At 43.7% G+C, this 24,216-nt stretch overlaps 1 protein-coding gene across 6 annotated transcripts; it reads right to left on the reverse strand.

Moving 5' to 3' along the window:
- Positions 1–13,847: 13,847 nt before the first annotated feature.
- Positions 13,848–21,742, reverse strand: HAUS4 (HAUS augmin like complex subunit 4). Of its 6 annotated transcripts, none has more exons than XM_007180547.3 (10): positions 21,550–21,742; positions 19,785–19,869; positions 18,168–18,310; positions 17,946–18,077; positions 17,471–17,605; positions 16,227–16,323; positions 15,181–15,326; positions 14,903–15,033; positions 14,473–14,541; positions 13,848–14,321 (listed from the first exon to the last, which is right to left on the reverse strand). In XM_007180547.3, the coding sequence occupies exons 2-10, from the start codon at positions 19,837–19,839 to the stop codon at positions 14,138–14,140; spliced, it is 1,092 nt and encodes a 363-aa protein (XP_007180609.1). In that variant the 5' UTR covers positions 19,840–19,869; positions 21,550–21,742; the 3' UTR covers positions 13,848–14,137. The 6 variants fall into 6 exon arrangements, with proteins under 6 accessions (XP_007180609.1, XP_057400119.1, XP_007180611.1 ...); XM_057544136.1 differs by lacking the exon at positions 21,550–21,742 and adding an exon at positions 21,363–21,516; XM_007180549.3 differs by lacking the exon at positions 21,550–21,742 and adding an exon at positions 21,153–21,334.
- Between the last annotated feature and the right edge of the window lie 2,474 nt (positions 21,743–24,216).

The raw sequence follows: 24,216 nt of genomic DNA on the forward strand, positions 1-24,216 counted from the left end.
CACCGTAGCCCGTGGGGGATCAGAGTTCTGAGAAATACGGAACGGGTGGATGGGATAAGCTATAAGGAGCCCGGGTGCAATGTAAGTGCCCCAAAAGGATGAAGATTAGAAAGCTAAAGAAGAAAATGCCTATGAAGCCTAAGAGAGTTGGAGGTGATTTTGTCCCATCTTCTTATTATTATTACTAGACTTTCTTTCTTTTTTTTTTTTTTTTAAATTTTATTTATTTATTTCTATTTTTGGCTGTGTTGGGTCTTCGTTTCTGTGCGAGGGCTTTCTCTAGTTGCGGCGAGCGGGGGGCCACTCTTCATCGCGGTGCGCGGGCCTCTCTCTTGTTGCGGAGCACAGGCTCCAGACGCGCAGGCTCAGTAGTTGTGGCTCACGGGCCTAGTTGCTCTGCGGCATGTGGGATCTTCCCAGACCAGGGCTCGAACCCGTGTATCCTGCATTGGCAGGCTGACTCCCAACCACTGCGCCACCAGGGAAGCCCCTCTTTTTTTTTTAATAAATGTATTTATTTATTTATTTATTGGCTGCGTTGGGTCTTCGTTGCTGCACGCAGGCTTTCTCTAGTTGCGGCGAGCGGGGGCTACTCTTCGTTGCGGTGCGTGGGCTTCTCATTGCAGTGGCTTCTCGTTGCAGAGCACGGGCTCTAGGTGCACGGGCTTCAGTAGTTGTGGCTCGCGGGCTCCAGCAGTTGTGGCTTGCGGGCTCTAGAGCACAGGCTCAGCAGTTGTGGCGCACGGGCTTAGTTGCACCACGGCACGTGGGATCTTCCCGGACCAGGGCAGGCGGATTCTTAACCACTGCACCACCAGGGAAGCCCCTAGACTTTATTTCTTAAAAGAGTTTTAGATTTACAGAAAACTTCAGCAGGTAGTACAACACAGCCAGTTCTCTCATGCCTCCCTACAGCTTTCTCTATTATTAACATCTTAACATTAGTATGGTACATTTATTACTATTCATGGACCAGAATTGATACATTATTATTATTAACTAAAGTACATAGTTTATTCAGATTTTCCTAGTTTTTACCTAATGTCTTCTTTCTGTTCCACCATCCCATCGAGGATACCATATTACATATAGTTGTCATGTCTGCTTAGGCTCCTCTTGGCTGTGACAGTTTGTCAGATGTTCGTTGTTTTTGATGACCTTGATAATTTTGAGGAGTACTGGTCAGGTATACTGAAGGACACCTCTCTATTGGAATTTTTCTGATGGTTTTCTCATAATTAGACTGGGATTATGGGTTTGGGGGAGGAAGATCACAGAGGTAAAGTGCCATTTTCATCACATCATATCAAGAGTACATACCATCAATATAATTTATGACCGTTGATGTTGACCTTTATCATCTGGTAGAACTAGTGTTTATCAGGTTTCTCCACTGTTCAATTACACTCCTTCCCCCCCACCCCTTCTATCCTGTACTCTTTGGAAGGAAGTCACTTGTGCATTCCACGCTTAAGGAGTAGGGAGTTATACTTCCCCTCCTTTAGGCTGGAGTGTCTACAATATTTATTTGAATTCTTCCCTGCAGTTCTTATGAGTAGGGAGTTGACAGGAAGTGGGTGAGTGCTCTGCCGACATTTTAAGAAGAAAAAGAGTTGTTGGGGAGGCCTGCTTGTTCTCTGCCCCAGCTGTGCCCAACCAAACTCTACATTCACAGAAGACTTATTAGATGTTGTTTTGTCTTCAGAAGCTAATTATCTGGGCTGTGGACCATCTGTGCTCCTGGAATCTTCCTCCTGATGTCAAGCTGGAGGCTGCTCTGTTAACTAACCCCTCCATGGGTGAAAGGGAGAGAGGAAATCTGTGAAACAGTAATGTCAATTTTGCCATCAGTTAAAATAATTTTCAAAGGGTTTGCATAAAAAGAGCCTAGAATTTCTGACTGACCTTAAAGTAAACTTAGATGGGCTGAATTTCATTAGTCTGGGATGTCTTTGTTTTTTCATTCAAAATGGCCTCCGCTATGTGGCAAGCATAATGCTGAACAGTTCCCGGGAATTCCACACCAAATTGCTTCCTGCCTGTCTTACAGCACTTTGCTTTGCCTTAAAGAACAGCGTGGTCTGTAGGTCTGTCTATATGAGCTACAGAGGAGCAGAAGGAACAGACTGAAAAAGAAATAGAGAACCTTTTAAAGGACTTGGCCCTAGGCATAAAGTCAGAGTTGGTGAGGTCCATCTTATGCTCTCCTTCCCTCTGCTCTGCTCTCCTTGCTGAACTTTTGTGCTCAGAAGCATGTCAGTCACTGTTATACTATAGGATGTAGGCCTTTGCTGGGATGAAGACAGGGAGGTGGTAGGTGAGAAATAATGTTACTTTCTCCAACAGGAGCCAGTGACAAACAGTCTAGAGCACTGGAAACTTTTTTGGAAGGGAAGAAGTACCCACTCCCAGATAACCCTCCTGTTGCCCTCTAGCATTCCTCACCTTCAGGCCCAGTTCTTCTACCTGCTTCTGTTTTTATGTCCTTGTTTAAACACTGCCAGTGCATTGTAAACCCTCCTTTCACCTTCTCTTGGGCACCCCTCCTTCTTCAGCCCTCGCCTCCCTCCCCAGGCCCACCTTCACTCACTTCTGTGCGTGCCCAGCCAGCTGCACTCTTCAACACCAAAATAATGGCCCATTTGACCCTCCTACTGCTCCAAATTGCTTCTTCACAATCAAGGCTGTCCTCCAGCTACAAAAGTGGCAGAGTTACTGAAGCAAAATAATCTGTGCCAATTTGCATTCTCTTCCTTGTCATCTCTATTATACAGTATTTATCTGTCAAAATGAATAGAAAGTAGAAACTGTTCTGGAACATAGAAAAAGATGGAAAACTACCCAATTTGTTTATGAAGCCAGAATATACCTAATATCAAAATCTGTCAGAAATAGGACCCACCCCCTCCACAAAAAAAAATAAAGCAAACCTATAGACCTGTCTCACTTAGGAATATAAATGTAAAAATCCTAAAATATTTAAGATTAACAATAAAAGTCAATAGTATATTAACATAATAATATACCAGAACCAATTAGGGTTTATCTCAGGAATTAACACAAGGTTAGGTATTAGGAAATTTATTTATATAATAGGTCAAAAATAAAGCAAGCAAGAAAAACATTTGATCATTTTTAGTAGACATCAAAGAGAACATGGTAAGTCAATTCCATTTTCTAAAACATTCTTAATAGTCAATATTCTTTATATATAAACACATATATGTATATATGAAGTCAACAATTCAGGTAAAGATAAAATAATACAAGAATGTCTTGTCTCATCACTGTTATTTAATATTATTCTGAAAAATCCAATACAATAAGACTGGAAATTTTTTAAAAGCAGTTATAACTTTTGGAAAGAGGCACACTTATCATTGTTTGCAGATGATATGATCGTATACATAGAAAATCCATGAGAATCAATTCTAAAATGATGAGAATTAATAACAGCATTCAGCGACATCACTTAATACAAGACAAATACAAAACATATCTGTAGCCTTCTTATAAACTAAGAATAACCAGTTAGAAGACATAATTAATAAAAATATCCCGGAACTTCCCTGGCAGTCCAATGGTTAAGACCCCGTGCCTCCAATGCAGGGGGCATAGGTTTGATCCCTGGTCTGGGAACTAGGAAATATCCCAATAACATAGTAGTTAAGATCATGGGCGGTGGAGCCAGATGGCAAGAGGTTAAAGCCCTATTTATCCATTTACTAACCATGTGAACCTAACCCCTCTGGCCTCAGTTTCCTCATCCACAAAATAGGAATGTAAATAATAGTTCTTATCTCATAAAGCTGTTATGAGCATTAAATTAGTTAATATAGTAAAGCATTTGGGTGGGGGGTGGGATGAACTGGGAGACTGGAAACAAAATGTAAAATAAAAAATATATATATATAGTAAAGCATTTAGAACCTATCTGCACATAGGAGGCCTTCAATATACATTAGCTATTGTGATTAGTTTTTTACCCATTCACAGAGGTAACAATAATATCACCATAAAATACTTAGCTGTAACCTTACTGGAAAATGCGAGGAACTTATATATAGAAAATCATAAAATTTTGCTGAGAGATATAAAGACTGAAAAAAAATGGAGAAACGAGTCATGTTCTTAGGAAAATGAATCTTATAAAGATGCCAATTCTTACCAAATTAATTTCTCACTTTTCCAACATTCAGTCACAATTCTTTTTTTTTTTTAATTAATTAAATTTTTGTTTTTTGGCTGCGTTGGGTCTTTGTTGCTGCGCGCAGGTTTTCTCTAGTTGCAGTGAGCGGGGGCTGCTCTCCATGGTGGTGTGCAGGCTTCTCATTGCGGTGGCTTCTCTTGTTGCAGAGCACGGCCTGTAGGTGCGCGGGCTTCAGTAGTTGTGGCACATGGGCTCAGTACATGGGCTCAGTAGTTGTGGCACACGGGCTTAGTTGCTCCACAGCACGTGGGATCTTCCCGGACTAGGGCTCGAACCTGTGTTCCCTGCATTGGCAGGTGGACTCTTTTTTTTTTTTTAATTATTTATTTATTTATTTTTGGCTGTGTTGGGTCTTTGTTTCTGTGCGAAGGCTTTTCTCTAGTTGCGGCAAGCGGGGGCCACTCTTCATCGCGGTGCGCGGGCCTCTCACCATTGCGGCCTCTTTTGTTGCGGAGCACAGGCTCCAGACGCGCAGGCTCAGTAGTTGTGGCTCACGGGCTTAGTTGCTCCGCGGCATGTGGGATCTTCCCAGACCAGGGCTCGAACCCGTGTCCCCTGCATTGGCAGGCAGATTCTCAACCACTGCGCCACCAGGGAAGCCCGGCAGGTGGATTTTTAACCACTGCGCCACCAGGGAAGTCCCTCAGTCACAATTTGAACGGAATCCTTTGTTACTTGATAAAATGATTCTACCATTCATTTGTAATAAAAAGCAGACAAGAAAAGCAAAGAAGGGACTTTCCTGATGGCACAGTGGCTAAGCCTCCGCACTCCCAATGCAGGGGGTCCACGTTCGATCACTGGTCAGGGAACTAGATCCCACATGCATGCTGCACGCAACTAAGAGTTCATGTGCCGCAACTAAATATCATGCATGCCGCAAAAGATCACGCATGCCACAACGAAGATCCTGCATGCGGCGACAAAGATCCCCTGTGCTGCAACTAAGACCTGGAAGGAAAGAAACAAGGAAAGAAAGGAAGTAAGATTTTTTTAAAAAGGAAAAGCAAAGAAAAATTTTTAAAAAGAGAAAGGAGACGGAATTTGCTCTACATTTTTGGCCCGTTACCTCAAACCCTTTATGAAACAAGCAATGTATAAATAAATAAAAGGCTACAATGTGCAGTTGGTACAAGAATAGACAGAGAAAAAAAGACAGGGGCTTCCCTGGTGGCACAGTGGTTGAGAATCCGCCTGCCAATGCAGGGGACACGGGTTCGAGCCCTGGTCCGGGAAGATCCCACATGCCCCGGAGCAACTAAACCCGTGCACCACAACTACTTAAGTCCGCGCGCCTAAAGCCCGCACTCCGCAACAAGAGAAGCCACTGCAATGAGAAGCCTGCGCACCTCAACAGGGAGTAGCCCCCGCTTGACGCAACCTAGAGAAAGCCCGCATGCAGCAGCGAAGACCCAATGCTAAATAAATAAATAAATAATAAATAAATAAAATAAATTTAAAAAAGAAAAACAGGGGCTTCCCTGGTGGCGCAGTGGTTGAGAGTCCGCCTGCTAATGCAGGGGACACGGGTTCGATCCCTGGTCTGAGAAGATCCCACATGCCGCGGAGGAACTGGGCCCGTGAGCCACAACTACTGAGCCTGCGCGTCTGGAGCCTGTGCCCTGCAACGGGAGGGGCCGCGATAGTGAGAGGCCCGCGCATCGCGATGAAGAGTGGACCCCACTTGCCGCAACTAGAGAAAGCCCTCGCACGAAACGAAGACCCAACACAGCTAAAAATAAATAAATAAAAAAATAAAATTAAAAAAAAAAAAAAAGAAAAGAAAAACAAAACCAATAGCCCAGAAACAGACCAGTTGTATGTGTATACATGCATGATTAAATATATGAATGCAATTTTTTTTTTAAAGATTTTTTTAATGTGGACCATTTTTAAAGTCCTTATCGAATTTGTTACAATATTTCTGTTTTATGTTTTGGTTTTTTTGGCCACGAAGCACGTGGGATCTTAGCTCCCCGACCAGGGATTGGACCCGCACCCCCAGAATTAGAAGGTGAAGTCTTAACCACTGGACTGCCAGGGAAGTCCCCTGAATGCATTTATGATAATAATAAGAGCTAACATTTATTGAGCCCTTATTTTGTGTCAGGTGCTATGAAAAGCACTTTACATTCACAAGAACTCTGAATCTTCACATGAACCCGGTGAGGAAGGAAATGTTATCCATCTATGGGTGAAGGAACTAAGTCTTAGAGAGGTTAAGTGACTTGCCCCCCTAAGAAGGGGTTTAGATGGGGTACAAACCTAGGTCAACTGACTCCAGAGCCTTTGACCTTAACCTTAAGACACATCATCTATAATTTTACTTCTAGAAAGCTATCCTAGACAATGTTCACAAACTAGGGCAAAGATTCATTAAGAGAAATGTCTAGTGTAGCATTTTTTTATGATTACAAAAAATGTATAACAAGTTGGATATCCTGTAGGGGTATAGTCAAATAAATCATCCATGCAAGGAAATCTTAAGCAGTCATCATTAAAATCAATGTTGTCAGAGAAAATTTAATAAACATGGAGAAATGTTCATGATATGCCATTAAATGACACAGATTACAAATCGTACATGCAGAATGACTTCAATATGTGCGGGGGAAAATGTATTTTCCAAGTTTTCTATAATAAGTATGTTTATACTATGTGGGAAACATCTTTTCAATGTATCTAAAACCTGTGATCTCTCCTTGATCTTTCTGCTTGTTTCCATTCTTCTTCCTTTTGAAGACCTAGCCAAGGCCCCCCTCCTCTCTAGGCCCCTGTAGCTGTCTGAACTTCAGCAGTCACTCTCACTCATAGCAATAACGTTAACAGTCCTCCTAGGCAGACTAATATTTTTGGGTTTGTTGTTTGTTTTAGTTTTTTTCTAGTTTTATTGAGAAATAATTGACATACATCACTGTATAAGTCTAAGGTGTACAGCATGATGGTTTGTTTTACATATATTGTGAAATTACAACAGTTTTGGCTAACATCTATCTTCTTATATAGTTACAATAAAAAGGAAAAGAAAGAAAAAAATGTTTCTCCTTGGGATGAGAACTCTTAGGATTTGCTCTTTTAACAACTTTCCTATACATCATACAGCAGTGTTAACTATAGTCGCCATGTACATCCCTAGGACTTATTTATCTTATAACTGGAAGTTCGTACCTCTTGATCACCTTCCTCCAATTCCCCCTTCCCCCACTTTCCAGCTATGGTAACCACAAGTCTGATCTCTTTTCCTATGAGTTTGTTTTTTAGATTTCACATATAAGTGAGATCATACAGTATTTGTCTTTCTCTGGACAGAGTAATATTTATTAAGCTCTACCACAGGCCAGGTACTTTAAATATATTATCTCACCTCAGGACATAATCTTGTCCTAATGCTCAGGACATAATCTTGTGAGGTAGGACTTATTAATATATCTATTTTGTATATGAGAAAACTGAGGTTCAGTGTCTTGAACAAAGTTGTGCTTCAACTAAATAGTAGAGCCAGAATAAGAATCCAGTTCTTCTGATTCCCAACCCATTGCTTTTTCTTTTACAATAGCGTTTCCCCAAACGTGGTCCAAGGACCTTGGGGGCTCCCTGAGTCCTTTTTAGGAGGTGCATGAGGATCTCCTACGTGTCTGTGTGAGGCCAGATTTTCTTTATTCAGCCAAAGCCACATATCATAACAGAAAGCAGATATGAGAATCCAGCTGCCTTCTATTAAACCAGATACCAAGGAGATTTGCAAAAATATAAAACAGTATCACTCTTCTCATAAGTTTGTTTTTTCTGTTTGTTTTTTTTTTAAGTTTATTTTTGGCTTCATTGGGTCTTCATTGCTGCATATGGGCTTTCTCTAGTTGCGGCGAGCGGGGGCTACTCTTCGTTGTGGTGCGCGGGCTTCTCATTGTGGTGGCTTCTCTTGTTGCGGAGCATGGGCTCTAGGCGCGTGGGCTTCAGTAGTTGTGGCACGCGGGCTCAGTAGTTGTGGCTTGTGGGCTCTAGAGCGCAGGCTCAGTAGTTGTGGCGCACAGGCTTAGTTGCTCTGCAGCATGTGGGATCTTCCCGGACCAGGGCTCAAACCCATGTCCCCTGCATTGGCAGGCGGATTCTTAACCGCTGCACCACCAGGGAAGCCCCATAAGTTTTTTTTGTTTTGGAAAACACAGTTTTTTAATTAAAATGTATTATTTATGTTAACATGCAATGGGCTTATTATGTTTAATGAATTAATAAATATTTTAAAATTTTCTCAGTTTTTAAAACCTTTTTGATTGGGAGAATATTTAGTTTATTAAATATTGTGAATGTCTAGAATATCAGACACATCATCTCAATATGTAAATATCAAATCACATTTCAAAGTCAAATTAAATTACTTGGATTTTTTTTCTTTGCTTTTCTCTAACAATGACAACTAAGATCATTCTATATTGTATTAGTTTCTTCAGTCTTTAAAATAATTTTTAAAATGATGTTCAAGTAAACTTCCAGCAATTATCTTCAACTTTTTCTGAATAGAAAGTTTCCATTCTTAAGACATAGGCTTGTAATTCATATACTTGATATCACTCAGTGGCGTTTTATCTGTAGCAGGAAGAGGACAATCAAATATCAAGGAATATTAGAAAATCATTTAAGCCTTATTCATTTGCTGCCTCCTTCCCTGTGACATGTACATAAAACTCTTTTGGAAAGACAAATATCATATAATATTGCTTATATGTGGATAGATATAAATGAACTTATTATAATATAAAAGAAATAATATAAATATAAAGATATAAAAGAAAGATACAAATGAACTTATTTACAAAACATAAATAGACCCACAGACATAGTAAACAAACTTATGGTTACCAAAGGGGAAAGGGAGAGGGGATAAATTAGGAGTTTGGGATTAACATATACACACAACTATAAATAAAATAGATAACCAACAAGGACCTACTGTATAGCACAGGGAACTATACTCAATATTTTGTAATAACCTATAGGGGAAAATAATCTGAAAAAGAATATATATATGTGTATATATATGTGTGTGTGTGTATATATATGTATATATGTATAACTGAATCACTGTGCTGTACACCTGAAACTAACACGACATTGTAAATCAACTATACTTCAATAAAAAAATTATTATTATTATTATTTTTTTAAATAAATTTATTTATTTATTTATGGCTGTGTTGGGTCTTCGTTTCTGTGCGAGGGCTTTCTTCAGTTGCGGTGAGCGGGGGCCACTCTTCATCGCGGTGCGCGGGCCTCTCACTGTCGCGGCCTCTCCTGTTGCGGAGCACAGGCTCCAGACGCGCAGGTTCAGTAGCTGTGGCTCACGGGCTTAGTTGCTCCGCGGCATGTGGGATCTTCGCAGACCAGGGCTCGAACCCGCGTCCCCTGCATTGGCAGGCGGATTCCCAACCACTGCGCCACCAGGGAAGCCCCCCAAAATTATTTGTTTTAAAAAGCTCTTTTGGTTCTACGTTTGCCACTAGGGATTAAGTTATGCGTTTATAAAATTGAGATCTAATCAAGATCATATTTAAATATCAAAGCAGTTGTGACTAACTAGAGCTCGGATACTACCTGACTCCATCTCGGCAAAGGATTATATTCAAGAAACATCCATGCTCAATAAAACGAAGTAATTTTTTTTTCTGATATCCTTCAGGAAAAGACCGATGATAGTCTCTCAGTTTTACTTTTTAATATGCGAAATATCTATAGATAAAACTTACATAAACAAAATCTCTTTGGCATCCTTAAAAATAGTGGCAAGTAAAAGAGTCCTGAGACCAGAAAGACTGAGAACACCTGTTTTACAACCAGCTGCCGTCCAGGAGCCTCTGATGTTGTAGATAGGGTTAAACACACTGCCCAGTGGGGTAATGAAATTCAAGGCCTGCATGACAGGCACCTTAAAGAAGTTGTAACAAAGGGCTGTGGATGGGATTCCCTGGTAGCGCAGTGGTTGGGAGTCTGCCTGCCGGTGTGGGGGGACACGGGTTCGAGCCCTGGTCTGGGAGGATCCTGCATCCCGCGGAGCGGCTGGGCCCATGAGCCACGATTGCTGAGCCTGCTCGTCTGAAGCCTGTGCTCTATGGCAAGAGAGGCCGCGATGAAGAGTGGTCCCCACTTGCCGCAACTGGAGAAGGCCCTTGCACAGAGACGAGGACCCAACACAGCCCAAAAAATAATAATAATAAATAAATAAATAAAACAAACAAACAAAAAAACCCAAAATTCTTTATTAAAAAAAAAAAGTGCTGTGGGTATTAAATGACAGTGAGACCTTTTCTAGCTGGAATGATCATGGGGAAGCAGAACTTGAGGTGGGCCTCCAAGATGATAGGATTTTATGAGCAGAAGAGTTCTTGCCAGGTGGACAGAATCATAACAAGCACAAGAAAGCATGAAAGGGTGAGTAAGCCCACTGGGGGGCGGCTTAGGGTGAGTAGAAGGTGTGTGTGGTGGGAAAAGGTTGGAAAGTCGAGCTGCACTGTGAGGGCTTGAATTCCCAGCTAAGCCATGTGGACTGTGTTTGGTATGCAGTGGGGACACCTGACATGTTTTGAACAGAGAAATGACGTGAAGTGAAAATTACAAACTACCTGGGAAAAACAAATCAGAATCATCATAAAAATTGGCCTGGCAGTGGTGTATATGATGAGAGGAGGGGCAGTTAGGGCAATTTGCAGGGACCCAAAATGAGGACCTGAGTAAGGTGGGGCAGTGGCAGGGGAAGGATGCCCATTGGCCATGCTGACTGGTCTCACAAGGTGGCAGGACATTGGGGAGGTCTTCGGGTTCAGGGCCTGGCTTCAGCTTGGTGGGTCCAGAGCCTCTGGAGAGCCCTGATCTTGTTCTTTGGATAACCCTTTTCTAAACTCTGGGCTAATCATTTACGTTTGGTTACACATTCTTTCTTCAGCCAGGCTTAGTACATTTAGGTCTTTCTACATTTCAGTTGTATTTTTCTGAGACCAGGCCTTACTTAGCCACTTTGGCTGGACCTCAGCCACTTGAATATAACTATCTTTTAGGGAAAATTCTTTCTACAGATTGCTAACCTCGCTCATGATGAGTTAACGCCTATATTTTCACTATCTCAAGGTATAAGAACTGCCAGTTCCCTTAACAAAACCTAGACCAGGGACTTTCCTGGTGGCGCAGTGGATAAGACTCTGTGCTCCCAATGCAGGGGGCCCAGGTCCTGATCAGGGAACTAGATCCCACATGCATGCCACAACTAAGAGTTTGTATGCGACAACTAAGGATCTCGCTTTCCGCAACTAAGACCTGGTGCAACCAAATAAATAAATAAACTTTAAAAAAAACAAAAAAAAACAAACCTAGTCCAGATCCTTTAGGATGGGTATTGTGGAGAGACTCTTTATGGGGTGAGGGGCCCTCCAGGGGGCGCCGGGTTCCCCTTTTTGTGATGGCTGAGGGAGAATGAAGGCAAGGTCACTCCCTTGAGACCTGGATATTCACCCCTCCTTGAAAGACTGGAGGGGACAGATTTTGCTTGTCTGAGAGTGCCCTAGTTTCATTCCAGAGACCGATCCTATTCCAAGTTCTGGAGGTGATATACTTTGCCTCTCATTATGGAGGAAGAATCAACAAGACTTGGTTCTTTTTTTTTTTCGGCCGGGCTGCGGGGCTTGCAGGGATCTTAGTTCCCTGACCAGGTATCGGGAACCCTGGCCTGGCAGTGAAAGTGTCAATTCCTAACCATTGGACTGCCAGGGAATTCCCAGCAAGACTTGGTTCTTGATCAGATGTGGTAGAAGGTAAGTGAAGAGAGAGAGGAGTGCGAAAGAATGAATGAGACAGTAAAGGCAAATCTTTTCTGAAAAATGTGAGGAGGAGAGGGCAGCTGAGGTCCAAGATGCTAACCCTCAGCTCTCGCTCAACCCCTCTGCTTGCCCTCCAAGGCCCCTTCTCATCTCCACAATAGACAAATTTACTACTGCGAACCTTCCATCTCCAGGCAGTGTGAAGAAGGAAAGGACCAAGACACACCACTGTAGTGCTCTCTTCAGGTGCACTGAACACTCTTTGTAAAGAAAAGGGAACCCTCCTACACTGTTGGTGGGAATGTAAATTGGTGCAGCCACTGGAGGACAGTATGGAGGTTCCTTAAAAAACTAAAAATAGAGTTACCATATGATCCAGCAATCCCATTCCTGGGCATATACCCGGAAAAGACGAAAACTTTAATTAGAAAAGATACATGCACCCCAATGTTCATTACAACCCTATTTATAATAGCCAAGACGTGGAAGCAACCTAAATGTCTTTTATCCATTGACAGATGAATGGATAAAGAAGGTGTGGTATATATATATACAATGGAATACTACTCAGCCATAAAAAAGAATGAAATAACGCCATTTGCAGCAACATGGATGGACCTAGAGATTATCGTACTAAGTGAAGTAAGTCGGAAAGAGAAAGACAAATATCACATGATATCACTTATATGTGGAATCTAAAAAAATTATACAAATGAACTTATTCATAAAACAGAGACAGACTTACAGACATAGAAAACAATCTTATGGTTACCAAAGGGAAAAGGGGAGGGAGGGAGGGATAAATTAGGGGTTTGGAATTAACAGATACACACCACTATATATGTAAAATAGATAAACAACAAGGACCTACTGTATAGTGCAGGGAACCATCATTATTTGATCTTAGCAAAAAGAGCACCTTGAGACAGTCTCCCTGGAAAGTGGTTTGAGAAGCTGGGTAGGCCCTTCTAAATAAGGGTGTCGGTCTTGTGCTTGTTTGCAGTCCCTGACTTTGACACCAGCCAGGGCCCTGCCTTTTTCTAAGCTAAATAGACTGTGGAACTTGGTTCCTCAGGGTGATCTCCTCCCACCGTCTGCTCTCAGAGAAAGAAGTAACCCTCAAACCACACCAGAGGGAAGCAGGAACACAAATGCCTTGTGTCCTTTCCTGTAACCGAGCTGGACGCCCTGCTACTTTATCATACCCGCCCCACTGAGAGCCACGGTGACAGAATAGTTCCCTATCCCTCTGAGCATCTAGCACTCCTCTGGAGACTATAGTTCTTCAAGAGCAAGACCAGTTTTAATCCACTTCTGCTAAGAATGAAGCCTCTAAGACTCCACATGGGACTTCCCTGGTGGCGCAGTGGTTAAGAATCCACCTGCCAATGCAGGCGGCACCGGTTCAAGACCTGGTCTGGGAAGATCCCGCATGCTGCAGAGCAACTAAGCCCATGTGCCACAACTCCTGAGCCTGCGACCTAGAGCCCGCGAGCCACAACTACTGAAGCCCGCGTGCCTAGAGCCCGTGCTCCACGACAAGAGAAGTCACCGCAATGAGAAGCCCGCTCACTGCAACTAGAGAAAGACCGAGCACAGCAACGAAGACCCAACACAGCCAAAAATAAATAAATAAATAAATTAAAAAAAAAAAAAAGACTCCACGTGGGTGGGCTGGCCCTTCAACCTCCCCCCTTTGAGTAAGCATTACGGATCCATCTCTATTCAGATCCACTCAGTTTCCCTCCTTATCCATATAGCCTTTTTTTTTTTTTTCCCATATAGCCTTTGATATTCTTTTTTTATCTTTGCCCAAAGGAAAATGACTAAAATCCTCAGATACAACATTATCACTTTATTCAGGAGATAATCAAGTACGATACAGGGCTGACACTGACAAACAGCTGTACAGAAAATTATACAAATCTGTTACATTTGCTAGAAGAGACTCTCATTGTAAACAAGGAAGAAAAACCAGGAGGGTGCCTAAAGGACTGCAGTGTTTTGAGCAAGTGTCCCCACGCTCCCTTGAGTGAAGGTGGGCTCGGGTGGTGGTGGCCCTTTCAGCAGGAAGAGGAGGAGGCAGCCCCTATGCAGAAGCTGAGCCTCCTGGCCCCGCCCACACTCAGCGGCAGGCCTTGCTGAACTCCTGGAGGGCCCAGCGCTTGTTCTCAGTTGCCTGCTTGAGTTGGGTGTACTCTTTCACCAGCCTGTCAAACTCCTCCCCGAGGACCTCATAGGTGTTCAGGACCTGTCGGGACTTCTCCATGTCCTGCTCTTGTAGGTGAATGGCCCCCTCCAAACGGTCCCTAAAAGCCCAGGCACAGAAGATACAATATAAGGATCTGGTTCCTCAGAAAGTACACGAGAATGAGAAAGCACTAAAATGAATGAGTCTGGAGGGTGGAGGGTATGGGGACAAGCTCTGAATAGTTGCGTCAGGCTCTTGGGAGTTCTCACCTAATGAGACGATGAACTTCCACTTTCTCATCAGTGTAAGTGTCAGACAAAATCTTTAGCTCTTCCATCCTGACCGAGGGAAGAAAGAAATGTCAAGCTGAGGATCCCTGACAGCAGCAGACTTAGGAATGGGACACAGGACCTGCCAATGGTCAAGGTCCTGTGTTGAGCAGTGACAGGATAAACAAGGTCATTCCAAATTCCTGAGCAATTTAGCTCACAATAAACCACCTATTTCAGAGGGCTTTAAAATAAAAGACCCAAGAATGTTGACAGCTTTAGAGTAATCCAAAGGCTAATACTGCTATGTGACATTTACTGAACACCCACAGGGTGCCAGGCATGATGGAGACGAAAGAGATGAGGGCGAGGGTTGGAGGGGGTGGTGTATGAGATGGAGTCCCTCAGATCCGCGGCGGTCACAGCTCACCGCAGCTTAAGGATCATGGCGCTGCACTTGATCTCCAGGTACTGGGCATTGATACGGTCCAGCTCAGACTGAGTCTTCAGCCGGTGCTCCTGAAGAAGCCTCTGCAGCAAGGCCAGGCAGCGGAGAAGCACCTGAGCACCCGGGAGGGAGGCAGGAGCAAGAGGGTGGCCACGAAAGAGAGTAGAAAAGAAAGCAGATCAGAAATCCCTGGCTTCCCCAGAGGGGCCCCTGGGGTCAGGGTAAAAATGAAAGGAGGCCATCCCACTGCCCTGCCAAACCTGGGAGTAGGTGGCACTCTTCTTCTCCAGGAGCACCATCTGCTCCTTCTGCTGGCTCCTGGCATCCTGGCACTGCTGCTTCTCACCCACCAGGACCTCTGCGAGGTTCCATACCTTTGCTGCCTTCAGGGTTTCACTGTCTGAATCTGGGCAGAGACAGAGCGCTGGATAGGAAAACCCTAATTGCTCCTGCCCTTTGAAGGCCATGTTTCAGTGCCCCTATCCAATATCTAACCCTACAAATTCTGTCTTCCTCTAGCTTTTCTTCTGATGGCCTGGTAAAAACAGCCCAGTTCTCATCAAGTTCTCTTCATTCGTACTTTGAATTCCAGATTTGGCCCTTAATTATTTTTTATTAATCTTTTTTTAAAAATAATGTATTTATTTATTTATTTTTGGCTGTGTTGTGTCTTTTTTTTAAATTTATTTATTTTATTTATTTATTATTTTTGGCCGCATTGGGTCTTCGTTGCTGTGCGTGGGCTTTCTCTAGTTGCGGGGAGCGGGGGCTACTCTTCATTGCGGTGGCCTCTCCTGTTGCAGAGCACGGGCTCTAGGCACGCGGGCTTCAGTAGTCGTGGTGCACGGGTTCTAGAGCACAGGCTCGGTAGTTGTGGGGTGCGGGCATAGTTGCTCCACGGCATGTGGGACCTTCCCGGACCAGGGCTCAAACCCGTGTCCCCTGCATTGGCAGGTGGATTCTTAACCACTGCGCCACCAGGGAAGCCCTGGCCCTTAACTCTTAAGTCATAGAAATAAAGAAAAGGTCAACTCCTATTAACCTGAACTTTACTCCCTATTTCATTCTGATTCTCTTAAGAACGAACTATCCTTCCCTGCAGCAAAAGGACGCTGCCACCTTGCTGAATAAAAGAAGTCCGTACAAAATTTCTTGCTTTTATTCTACCAGCAAGGAAACAAACAAGTAAACATTTCCAACGCTTCTCAGCTTCTGTCCCAAATCTAAAATTCAAACACATTATTCTCAAAAGAGAAGACCAGGAGCCCTGAAGGCCAGCCATGAACAGAACACAGCCAGCACGCACCTGAACTGGGATTGTGGTAGCAGAGCAGAGTGAAACATTTCTTCTTGAGCTGCTCCTCCACTTCAAGCAGGAGCCGGGCTCTCATCCACACAAAATCCTACAGCCACAGAAGTGAAAAGAGAGATGCAGACAGACTGTTGGAACTAGAAAGATCCAGTCAATGAATATGTGATGATTAACAATCTCAGTGATAACCAAAGAAAGTACATCAAGAGACATCAGGGAGATTAATTTTTGACCTATCAAATTAGCAAAGAATACAGTGACTGTCAAGATCCCATGCTGATGAAAATGTGGGGACCTAGGTGCACTGGGAGCTCCTCTCTGGACAGCAGTTTGGCAATATGTACCAGTGTGTTCTATGTGTGTAGCCTGTGACCTGGTGATCCCACTTCAAGCACTAACACTCGGAAAATAATCATACAAAGACACGTATGAACTAGCATGTTCCTATCAGTGTGGTTTCTACCAGCACAAATGTGGAAATAACCTTAAATTAATATCCATCAATAAGGTTAAGCAAATCATGCTACATCCATACAATGGAATCCTATCTGGAATTTAAACTGATGATATAATAAGGACTCTGAGCACTAACTATGTGCCTGGACACTGCTGAGAGTGCCTTTGGAAGGTGGGAGGGATAAATTAGGAGGTTGGGACTAACAATATACACACTACTATATATAAAATAGATAACCAACAAGGACCTACTGTATAGCACAGGGAACTCTACTCAATATTTTATAATAACCTATAAGGGAAAAGAATCTGAAAAAGAATAGATATAAATATACATATAACTGAATCACTTTGCTGTACACCTGAAACTAACACAATATTGTAAATCAACTACACTTCAATGAAAAAAAAAAAAGAGTGCTTTAGGAGGTATCATCTTATTTACAGTTATTTGAAAAGTAATATATTTACCTGAAAATAATCATATACTTGAAAAAAGTCCAAAATATATTGTGAAAACAGATTATACTCTCTATACAGGTATGGAAGGTATAATACTATTTATGTCAAGCTGTATATAATAATACTGCATTTATTTCTAGGTTTAGTATTTCAGCTTTTACTTTCTTCCTTGTAATGTCTTTCTTATTTACTAGAGTTTGACCACCGTGAACATGTTTCATTTTTATAGAAACAATAAAGCTTAACCAAAAAATGTTTAAATATATGGGAGAAATTAAGCCATTTCCCTTCTTTGGTCCCAATATCTGCTCCCCGCCAACCTCTGAGGGTGGCATGAGCTCCAGAAGGTCCACCTTCTCCAGCCCAAGCAGTGGGGGCACCTCCCTCTCCTGGCTGGGACCTAAGAGCTGTGTCAGCTCAGTCACGAGTAGCCGCTGTTCCAGGGTCTCATGAAACTGAGAGAGAGAATAAAAAACAAAAAGAAGTTACTATAAAACTTCTCCCACTCCACCTCCTCCATCCTCACAAACCAGTTTTTCACACATCTTCAAAGTCCTCAAACGTGTCATCCCCTTCGGATAACTTCCCAGCTGCCAGTACTTTCTCCTGTCAATCTTTCTTTTCAAAACCCTGACAACACACCCACCTCTCCCCCATAACTACAGTCCCTTTCTTTCTTGATAACCATTACTCAAAGCTCCTATTTCCCCCAGATCATAGAATCAGTTGAAGCCATAGCTGGCCTGGTCATTCCTACAGCTGGTACCAACGCCTACTTCATCTCTCCTGCCTCACCTTTTTGTCCTCAGAAGTTAAATTTCTGTCTTGACTCTTCACATAGTAGTCCACAAGCAGCTCTTGAATGACTCTCTGTAAAATTTCAGACCTTAACCACGTTGTCTTATGCAATCGAACTTCCTTCCACGCCTAAAAAAACAAAAAAATCCCAGGTAGGAACCCCTCTTTCTCAGAAGATATTTCCTTCCTCCCTATTAGCCCTTCTCCCAGGGCCCTTACCTGAGCCTGCTCCTTTGCCAGTGTGAGGCTTAAGCCACTCTCGTCCATGTGTTGTGAGAGACTCAGCAGCAGTTTGCTGAAGTGTGGGTTCTGTAATAGGTCCTCTTCACTCAGGTTACAAAGAGGGAGCTGTTTGCTGCACACTTAAAGGGATGTCCCCCATAGGGACCAAAAAGCAAAGACAGTATGGACTCAATTTATATAACTGAGCATAACTCTTAGCTTAATACTCAATTCCAAAAACCCCTAGGTTTTTGGTAGGGAAGTTTTCTAAATCGAATGAAAATTTTAAGAAAATCAAAAAATAGGGAATTCCCTGGCGGTCCAGTGGTAAGGACCCTGTGCTTTCACTGCCGAGGGTCCGGGGTTCAATCCCTGGTCAAGGAACTAAGATCCCACAAGCCCTGTGGCGTGGCCAAAAAAAGAAAGAAAGAAAGAAAAAAATCCACAAATAAACTAGAGGCAATACTCAAAGTAACAAGTATTTATATTATATACAAGGACATTAATCAAGAATTAGGGAATGAGTCTTAAAAAAACTAAGATCTTAGAAAATGCAAATGCAGTTGGAAAATATTAGACAAAGAGAATCAAGAATAAGGGACTCGTTGGTATACCACAGTACCTAAAATGCCTCATTCACACAGAATACCTAGAGCTCTTGAGGAAGGAAAAAAAAAAAACACATGTAAAGTTCCCTCTTTGCATGTGATCTCTAGTCGCATAAGCAAGACTGAGAGAAGGTATATTCTTAACAGTAAATAAAAAATTTAACTAACCAAATTCTCCTTATTGTAAATAGACTGAGTAACCCATGTGGATGTAGAACAGCATATGCATGAGAAAAAGTGCAAGAAGTCAGGATCCACTGCTTATTCCATATGCTCAAAGGGCTTTTTTTCCATCTCTTTTCCCACGTGCTTTCTGCTGAGGTCTTCTGTTTTACTCCCACTTACCAAACACTTACATTTTCATTCTTTGGACCATCATACCAGAGTCCTTTTAGAGAATAAGAAATCTCTCTTTTTTTTCCCTCAAGGCATTGAAAGATCACTATGGAAATGGTTAAAATACAGAAGATTCAAGTTTTTGAAGGATTCAAGAAAGGATTTGAGATATGCAAAGAATTCAAGATATGGAAGGATCTGAGATTTTGGAGGACAAGATATGAGAAAATTCAAGACACAGGTAGGAAGGTAGCTTTCAGAAGTTCACTGGCCACTCTCATCTTCAGGATATGCTTGCTAACTCAGCATGGGAGCATCTTGAAATTTTAGTCTACTGCACTAGCAGGTACCGAACAGGAGTCAGTATAATCTGTCTGCCAATAAGAGAGTGTTTAAGAATCTTCAAGTATTCTAGTTTCCCTAGAAAGTTAGGCTTCTGTGCGAGAAACCATACTGGTGAACATTATAAATCCTTTTTTAATTTTTTTGGCAACGTCGCATGGCATCTCAGTTCCCCAACCAGGGGATGAACCCAGGCCATGGCAGTGAAAGCGCCGAATCCTAACCACTGGACCACCAGGGAATTCCCCCTTTTTATTACAGAAGACAAGACCCTAGATAAGACCTCTGTGGATAAGTCCTCAAACCTCTTGCAAATGGCTACCCTTACCTTGTTGGAGTATTTCCATCCCTTCTCCAGATGAACAGAAATCCCCGGATGCCATCTGCTTTTCTTGTGATTCTTATCTGTCCAACTGAGTAAAAGAAACAAAAAGATAAACTGGCTTAGCTGCTCGAGAGAGACAACTACCTTGGGTTCAAATTTCTGTCATCTACAAGCAGGGGAGGAGAAACACCTCTTACAGGGCGGGGACTATGTCACACATCCTGGGTCCTGTCTGAAAAGGAGCCTCCTTGGGAAAGAAAACTTTCCAATTCACTAGTTTAAACGGGAGGATGGCCCCCTCCCCCCACCATTATGTCTAAGGTTAAAACTGAGCTGCTGCTTTCTAGTTATGAGTGAACTGGGAAAAGGGGGGAAAAAATCCAGGTCTGCTTTTTTCTCCAGTCAAATAACTCAGCTATCAAATTCCACAATAGTTTCTTGTGCTTCTTTAACTTGTCCTTTCATTTGAGATCTGTTGGTAGCTTTTGATCATTAACTCTAGAAACATCCTTCAGGAGTGACGAATCATTCCACACTTGAACAAAAACAACTGGTTTTCACATAACAGCGTTAGTAAAGAGCACCTGGAGGAAAGAGCATGACAAGAAGACTGACAGGGAGGTCAGGGCCAGAAGAGGAACTCAAAGGTGTATTAATGCGTCTGAGGCGGGGAGGACGACGTGAGCCGTCGGTGTTTTGCCAGAACACGGAGTACACTGAAAAGAATGACATCAACACAAAAGGGCAGTAAAGATGGGCACAGTTTGGACTCTGTGGAGACAAAATTTTTCCCTTGACATGACTTCCCATTTTTTTCTTTCTTTGCTCCACCCCCTCCTCTCTGCAAAGTATCAAACTCCAAAGGGAAGCTGAGCCTCCCAAAGCAGAACAGACATAGGTTACTATGATTTAACACTTCATGTTCACAGAACATTTGGTTTACTCCCTGGTTTTATGAGTAACATCAAAGTAACTACTCATTTGTGTTGTAACATGGTCTAGAGGGGGACGTAGCTGAGGTATCAGAATGCTAAGACTTAATTTGCGGCTCAGCCGTTGCTTCTGTGCGAATTTAAAGGAATTGCTTTTTTGTGCCAAACTTTTTCCCACCTGCAAAACTGAGATAACGATTCCTGCCTTGGATGAGACATTAAGAATTAATAACACAATCGACTTGTCAACAAAAGCCACTACTTAGTTAAGCTCAGTGTTTTAGCATTCTGTTTATCACGGATCTAAGCCTGTAAATAAATTTTGCAGGGAAACTTCGCCCACGGAAATGAGGACCAATCCAAATTTCAAAAAAGTCAGCTGTTCTTCCCTCCATAGGGGAAGTGCCCACTTGGGGTTTTTTAGGGTGCTTTCCTTTACCCTTTTAAAGTGCTACAGGGCGTGAACGGTGGCGGCAATCAGGCTCGATTCTCCACCCTTTGCACTCAGACGTGTTAAAACGGTGATACAAGGACCGAAGCATTTAAATGTTCTGACTCAGGCGTCTTTTAAATTCTTAGAGCTGTCTTTACACGCTGCACTGAACGTTAAATTGATTTTACAGGTATTTTCACAAGATGTGACCCTTACAGGGCCCGAGATGAATCAAAATGCGGAGCGGGCTCTCCAGCGCCTACTTTCCTTCCGGAAGTCTGGGCAGTCAAGGATTCCCAAGGCCGAGGGCGGTCTCGGCGACCGGATACCGGGGACTGGCCAGCTTGACCCTCCCAGCGCTCCTCCTCCCCGCAGCGCCGCCCGCCGACCCTCCGGAGCAAACCTGCACAGCGTGGGCAGCTGAAGCTCCCGAGGCAGTGCCGAGGGGGCTGGGGCGGGCAGGCCGGCGGCGGCAACACCCGGCCCCCGGCCGCGCCCGGGCTCCGGAAGCTCTCCCTCGGGCCGGGCGCAGGGGCTGCGGGAAGCTAGGCCCCGGAGGACCGCGCGGGGAGGTCGGGGGAGGGGAAAAGGCCGAAAGCGCACCGGAGGCAGTGGTAGGGGGCGGGGCCCCGCTCGAGGCGGGAACGCAGGCTCCGCCCCCCGCCTCGCTCGCGCCCTTAGACCCCAACGGCCGGAAGACTGGGTGTTCGGAATCCGGGCTGGGAAAGGGAGACGTCCTAGGCAGGCTTCTTTGCCCTTTCTCCTGGGTACCTTCCCCCATGTTGAGGGCAAACGTTGAGAAGATGGCAGTAATTGCCAGCTTCTACTGAGGGCCCACGATGAGTCAGACTACGCCAAGCGTTTTACTTGCCTTGCCCCGCCCCGTTTAGTTCTTACAGTGTCCTGCGAGGAAGTCACTATCATACCCATTTTACGGAGGGGAAGACTAAAGCGCAAAGAGGTTATGTGGCTTGCTCAAGGTCGCGGCTTGCAGAGTGTAAACCTGACCCAAGGGCCCTCTGAACCTTCCCAGACCTGCCGCCCACCCCGACCCTGTCTGCAAGTCTCCTTGGTCAGGCGCTCCCAGCCCTGCCCCTTGGGTGGGCTTCCCATCCAATTTCCTCCCCCAGGCTCCTCCTCTGCCCTCTCCTTTACCTCTCATCCTTCACTAAAACCCCTGTCTTCTGTTTTTAGACTATGTGGACATTTATTGTTTGCTTAACCAGAAGTCTGGCGCTGGGGGTCCTAAGGCTTCTTAGCAGCTCCCTGGTATCAAGGTTGCTTGCAATTCTCTTCGCAGTCCCCTCGTGGTCAAAAGGTGGCTTCAGAAGTTCAAGGAGTACATCCTCTCAACAGCATCCCAAGCAAGAAGGAAGGGGAAGAGCCTTCTTCCTGTAACAGTCAGGGAAGAAAATCTTTCCCAGAAGCACCCAGCAGACTTTCCCATATGTCTTATTGCCAGGTTGGGTCACCTGCCCACCCCTAGACCAGTGAGCTGGATGTCTTACATTTGCTCCCCAGATCCACCTTCTGTTCTTCAACCTATGTAGAAGGTAAGGACTACCTCAGGACTTCAGGGTTCCCGTATTCCCTGACTGGTATCAGCCAATGGGGGATCCCAGCAGGAGGTGGGAGGGAGAGAAGACAGTGATGGGAGGAGGAGGACAATTCCCCTGACTTCCTCTCTGGCCTTGACCTCAGGCTGGCTATGGACTTTGACCAAAGGTCATTGCTCCTCTCAGGGGGGTCTCCCCACCTCTCTCTGTCTTAACCCTCACCCACCCTTTTTTCAAAGTCGACTGGAATTAGGTGAATTATTTTTAAAATATTTGATGTTAAGTAAATTGCACCAAGGTTATGAAATCTCTTGCATCAGAGAAGCAGATAGTCTGGGGTAGAGGGAAAAGAATCTCAGGGCTAGATGTGCTGGGTGGCAGAGAGTTTAACCTTTTCTTTTGGTACCAACTAGAGAATTCTGTTAGCAATACATAGGGAAATAGGGTGATCCAGTGCAGAAATTTTTTACCCCTGGTCGTCTTGTCAACTTCCACCTTTCATGCTTAATGTTAAAGTGCTGTCATTTTCTAAGGCTTTTAAAGATCATTTATGCTTCCTCAGTTCTGTAGTGCAGCGTCATTAAATATCAGGCATAATGTCCCTAACAAACAGCACTTGGAACAAAATAGCAAGCGTGCTTTGGTGACTCAGAGCTGATCAGAAATCTACTGAAATTTCATGTCTCATAGTTGCCAAATTTTCTAAAATGGTACTACAAAGCTTTGGCTAAGCAGCTCTAAAGTACTGGGGAAATGAGGAGGTGAAGGGTACAGAGGCCTGTCTTCAGGTAGGAGGGCAGAGGGGAGAGCCTTGGGAAGCCTTGAATTGGATCAAACCTTCACATGCAATTATCTGTTCCATCTCTGTCTCTAACAAACTGTGTGACCTTGGGTTTCCGGTTCCTTATCTGTCAAAAGGAAGAACTAACATATTTCTAGCTCCTCCAATCTCACAGTGTTGATGTAATGATCAAATGAGATAATGGCTGAGATAATGCTTTGGAAAGACTATCAAAGTGAGGTGTTTTACAACTGACACTTATTAAGCACTTATTAAGTGCCTTGGGAGAGACACAAAGATAAATAGGACTCAGTCCCTGCCCTGAAGAAGTTCATAATCTAGTTCAGAAGATAAAACATACATATGAAAAGCAAACAGTACATGGCAGCAAAAAGGTGTCAAAAGAGCAGTTTAGATTATAAATACCAGAGAAACTTGAAGAAGGTACAGAACTCTTTCTGCAGGAATGGATAGGGAAGACTCTGAAATAAATCTTCTCTTAGCTGGGCCTGAAAGGAGAGGAAATTTGGATCATTTCGAATGGAGGAAACTTCCCAGCAAGTGGAGGCAGAGACAAGGGGTCCAAGCTGCATTCTGGGTCCAAGAGGAGACCAGACCAGGTGAAGTGAAAGACTTCACAGGCCAGTTCTACTTAAGACGAGAAAGTTGAGCCTATAGACCATCCTGGCAGCTAAGACTGCAGCAGAATACCGAAAAAGGATCTTACAATTGA

Source organism: Balaenoptera acutorostrata, chromosome 3, assembly GCF_949987535.1.
Source record: "Balaenoptera acutorostrata chromosome 3, mBalAcu1.1, whole genome shotgun sequence".
NCBI lineage: Eukaryota > Metazoa > Chordata > Mammalia > Artiodactyla > Balaenopteridae > Balaenoptera > Balaenoptera acutorostrata.

What these genes read in the sequence shown, in the direction of transcription:
- HAUS4 (XM_057544135.1), bottom strand. Translation starts at nt 20,591, where the DNA reads ATGGGAAGTCATGTCAAGGGAAAAATTTTGTCTCCACAGAGTCCAAAC. An exon ending in TAACTTCTGAGGACAAAAAG is followed by an intron (nt 17,606 to 17,945) that starts GTGAGGCAGGAG and finishes TCTCTCTCTCAG; the next exon opens with TTTCATGAGACCCTGGAACA. An exon ending in AGAGTGCCACCTACTCCCAG is followed by an intron (nt 15,034 to 15,180) that starts GTTTGGCAGGGC and finishes CCGGGTGCTCAG; the next exon opens with GTGCTTCTCCGCTGCCTGGC.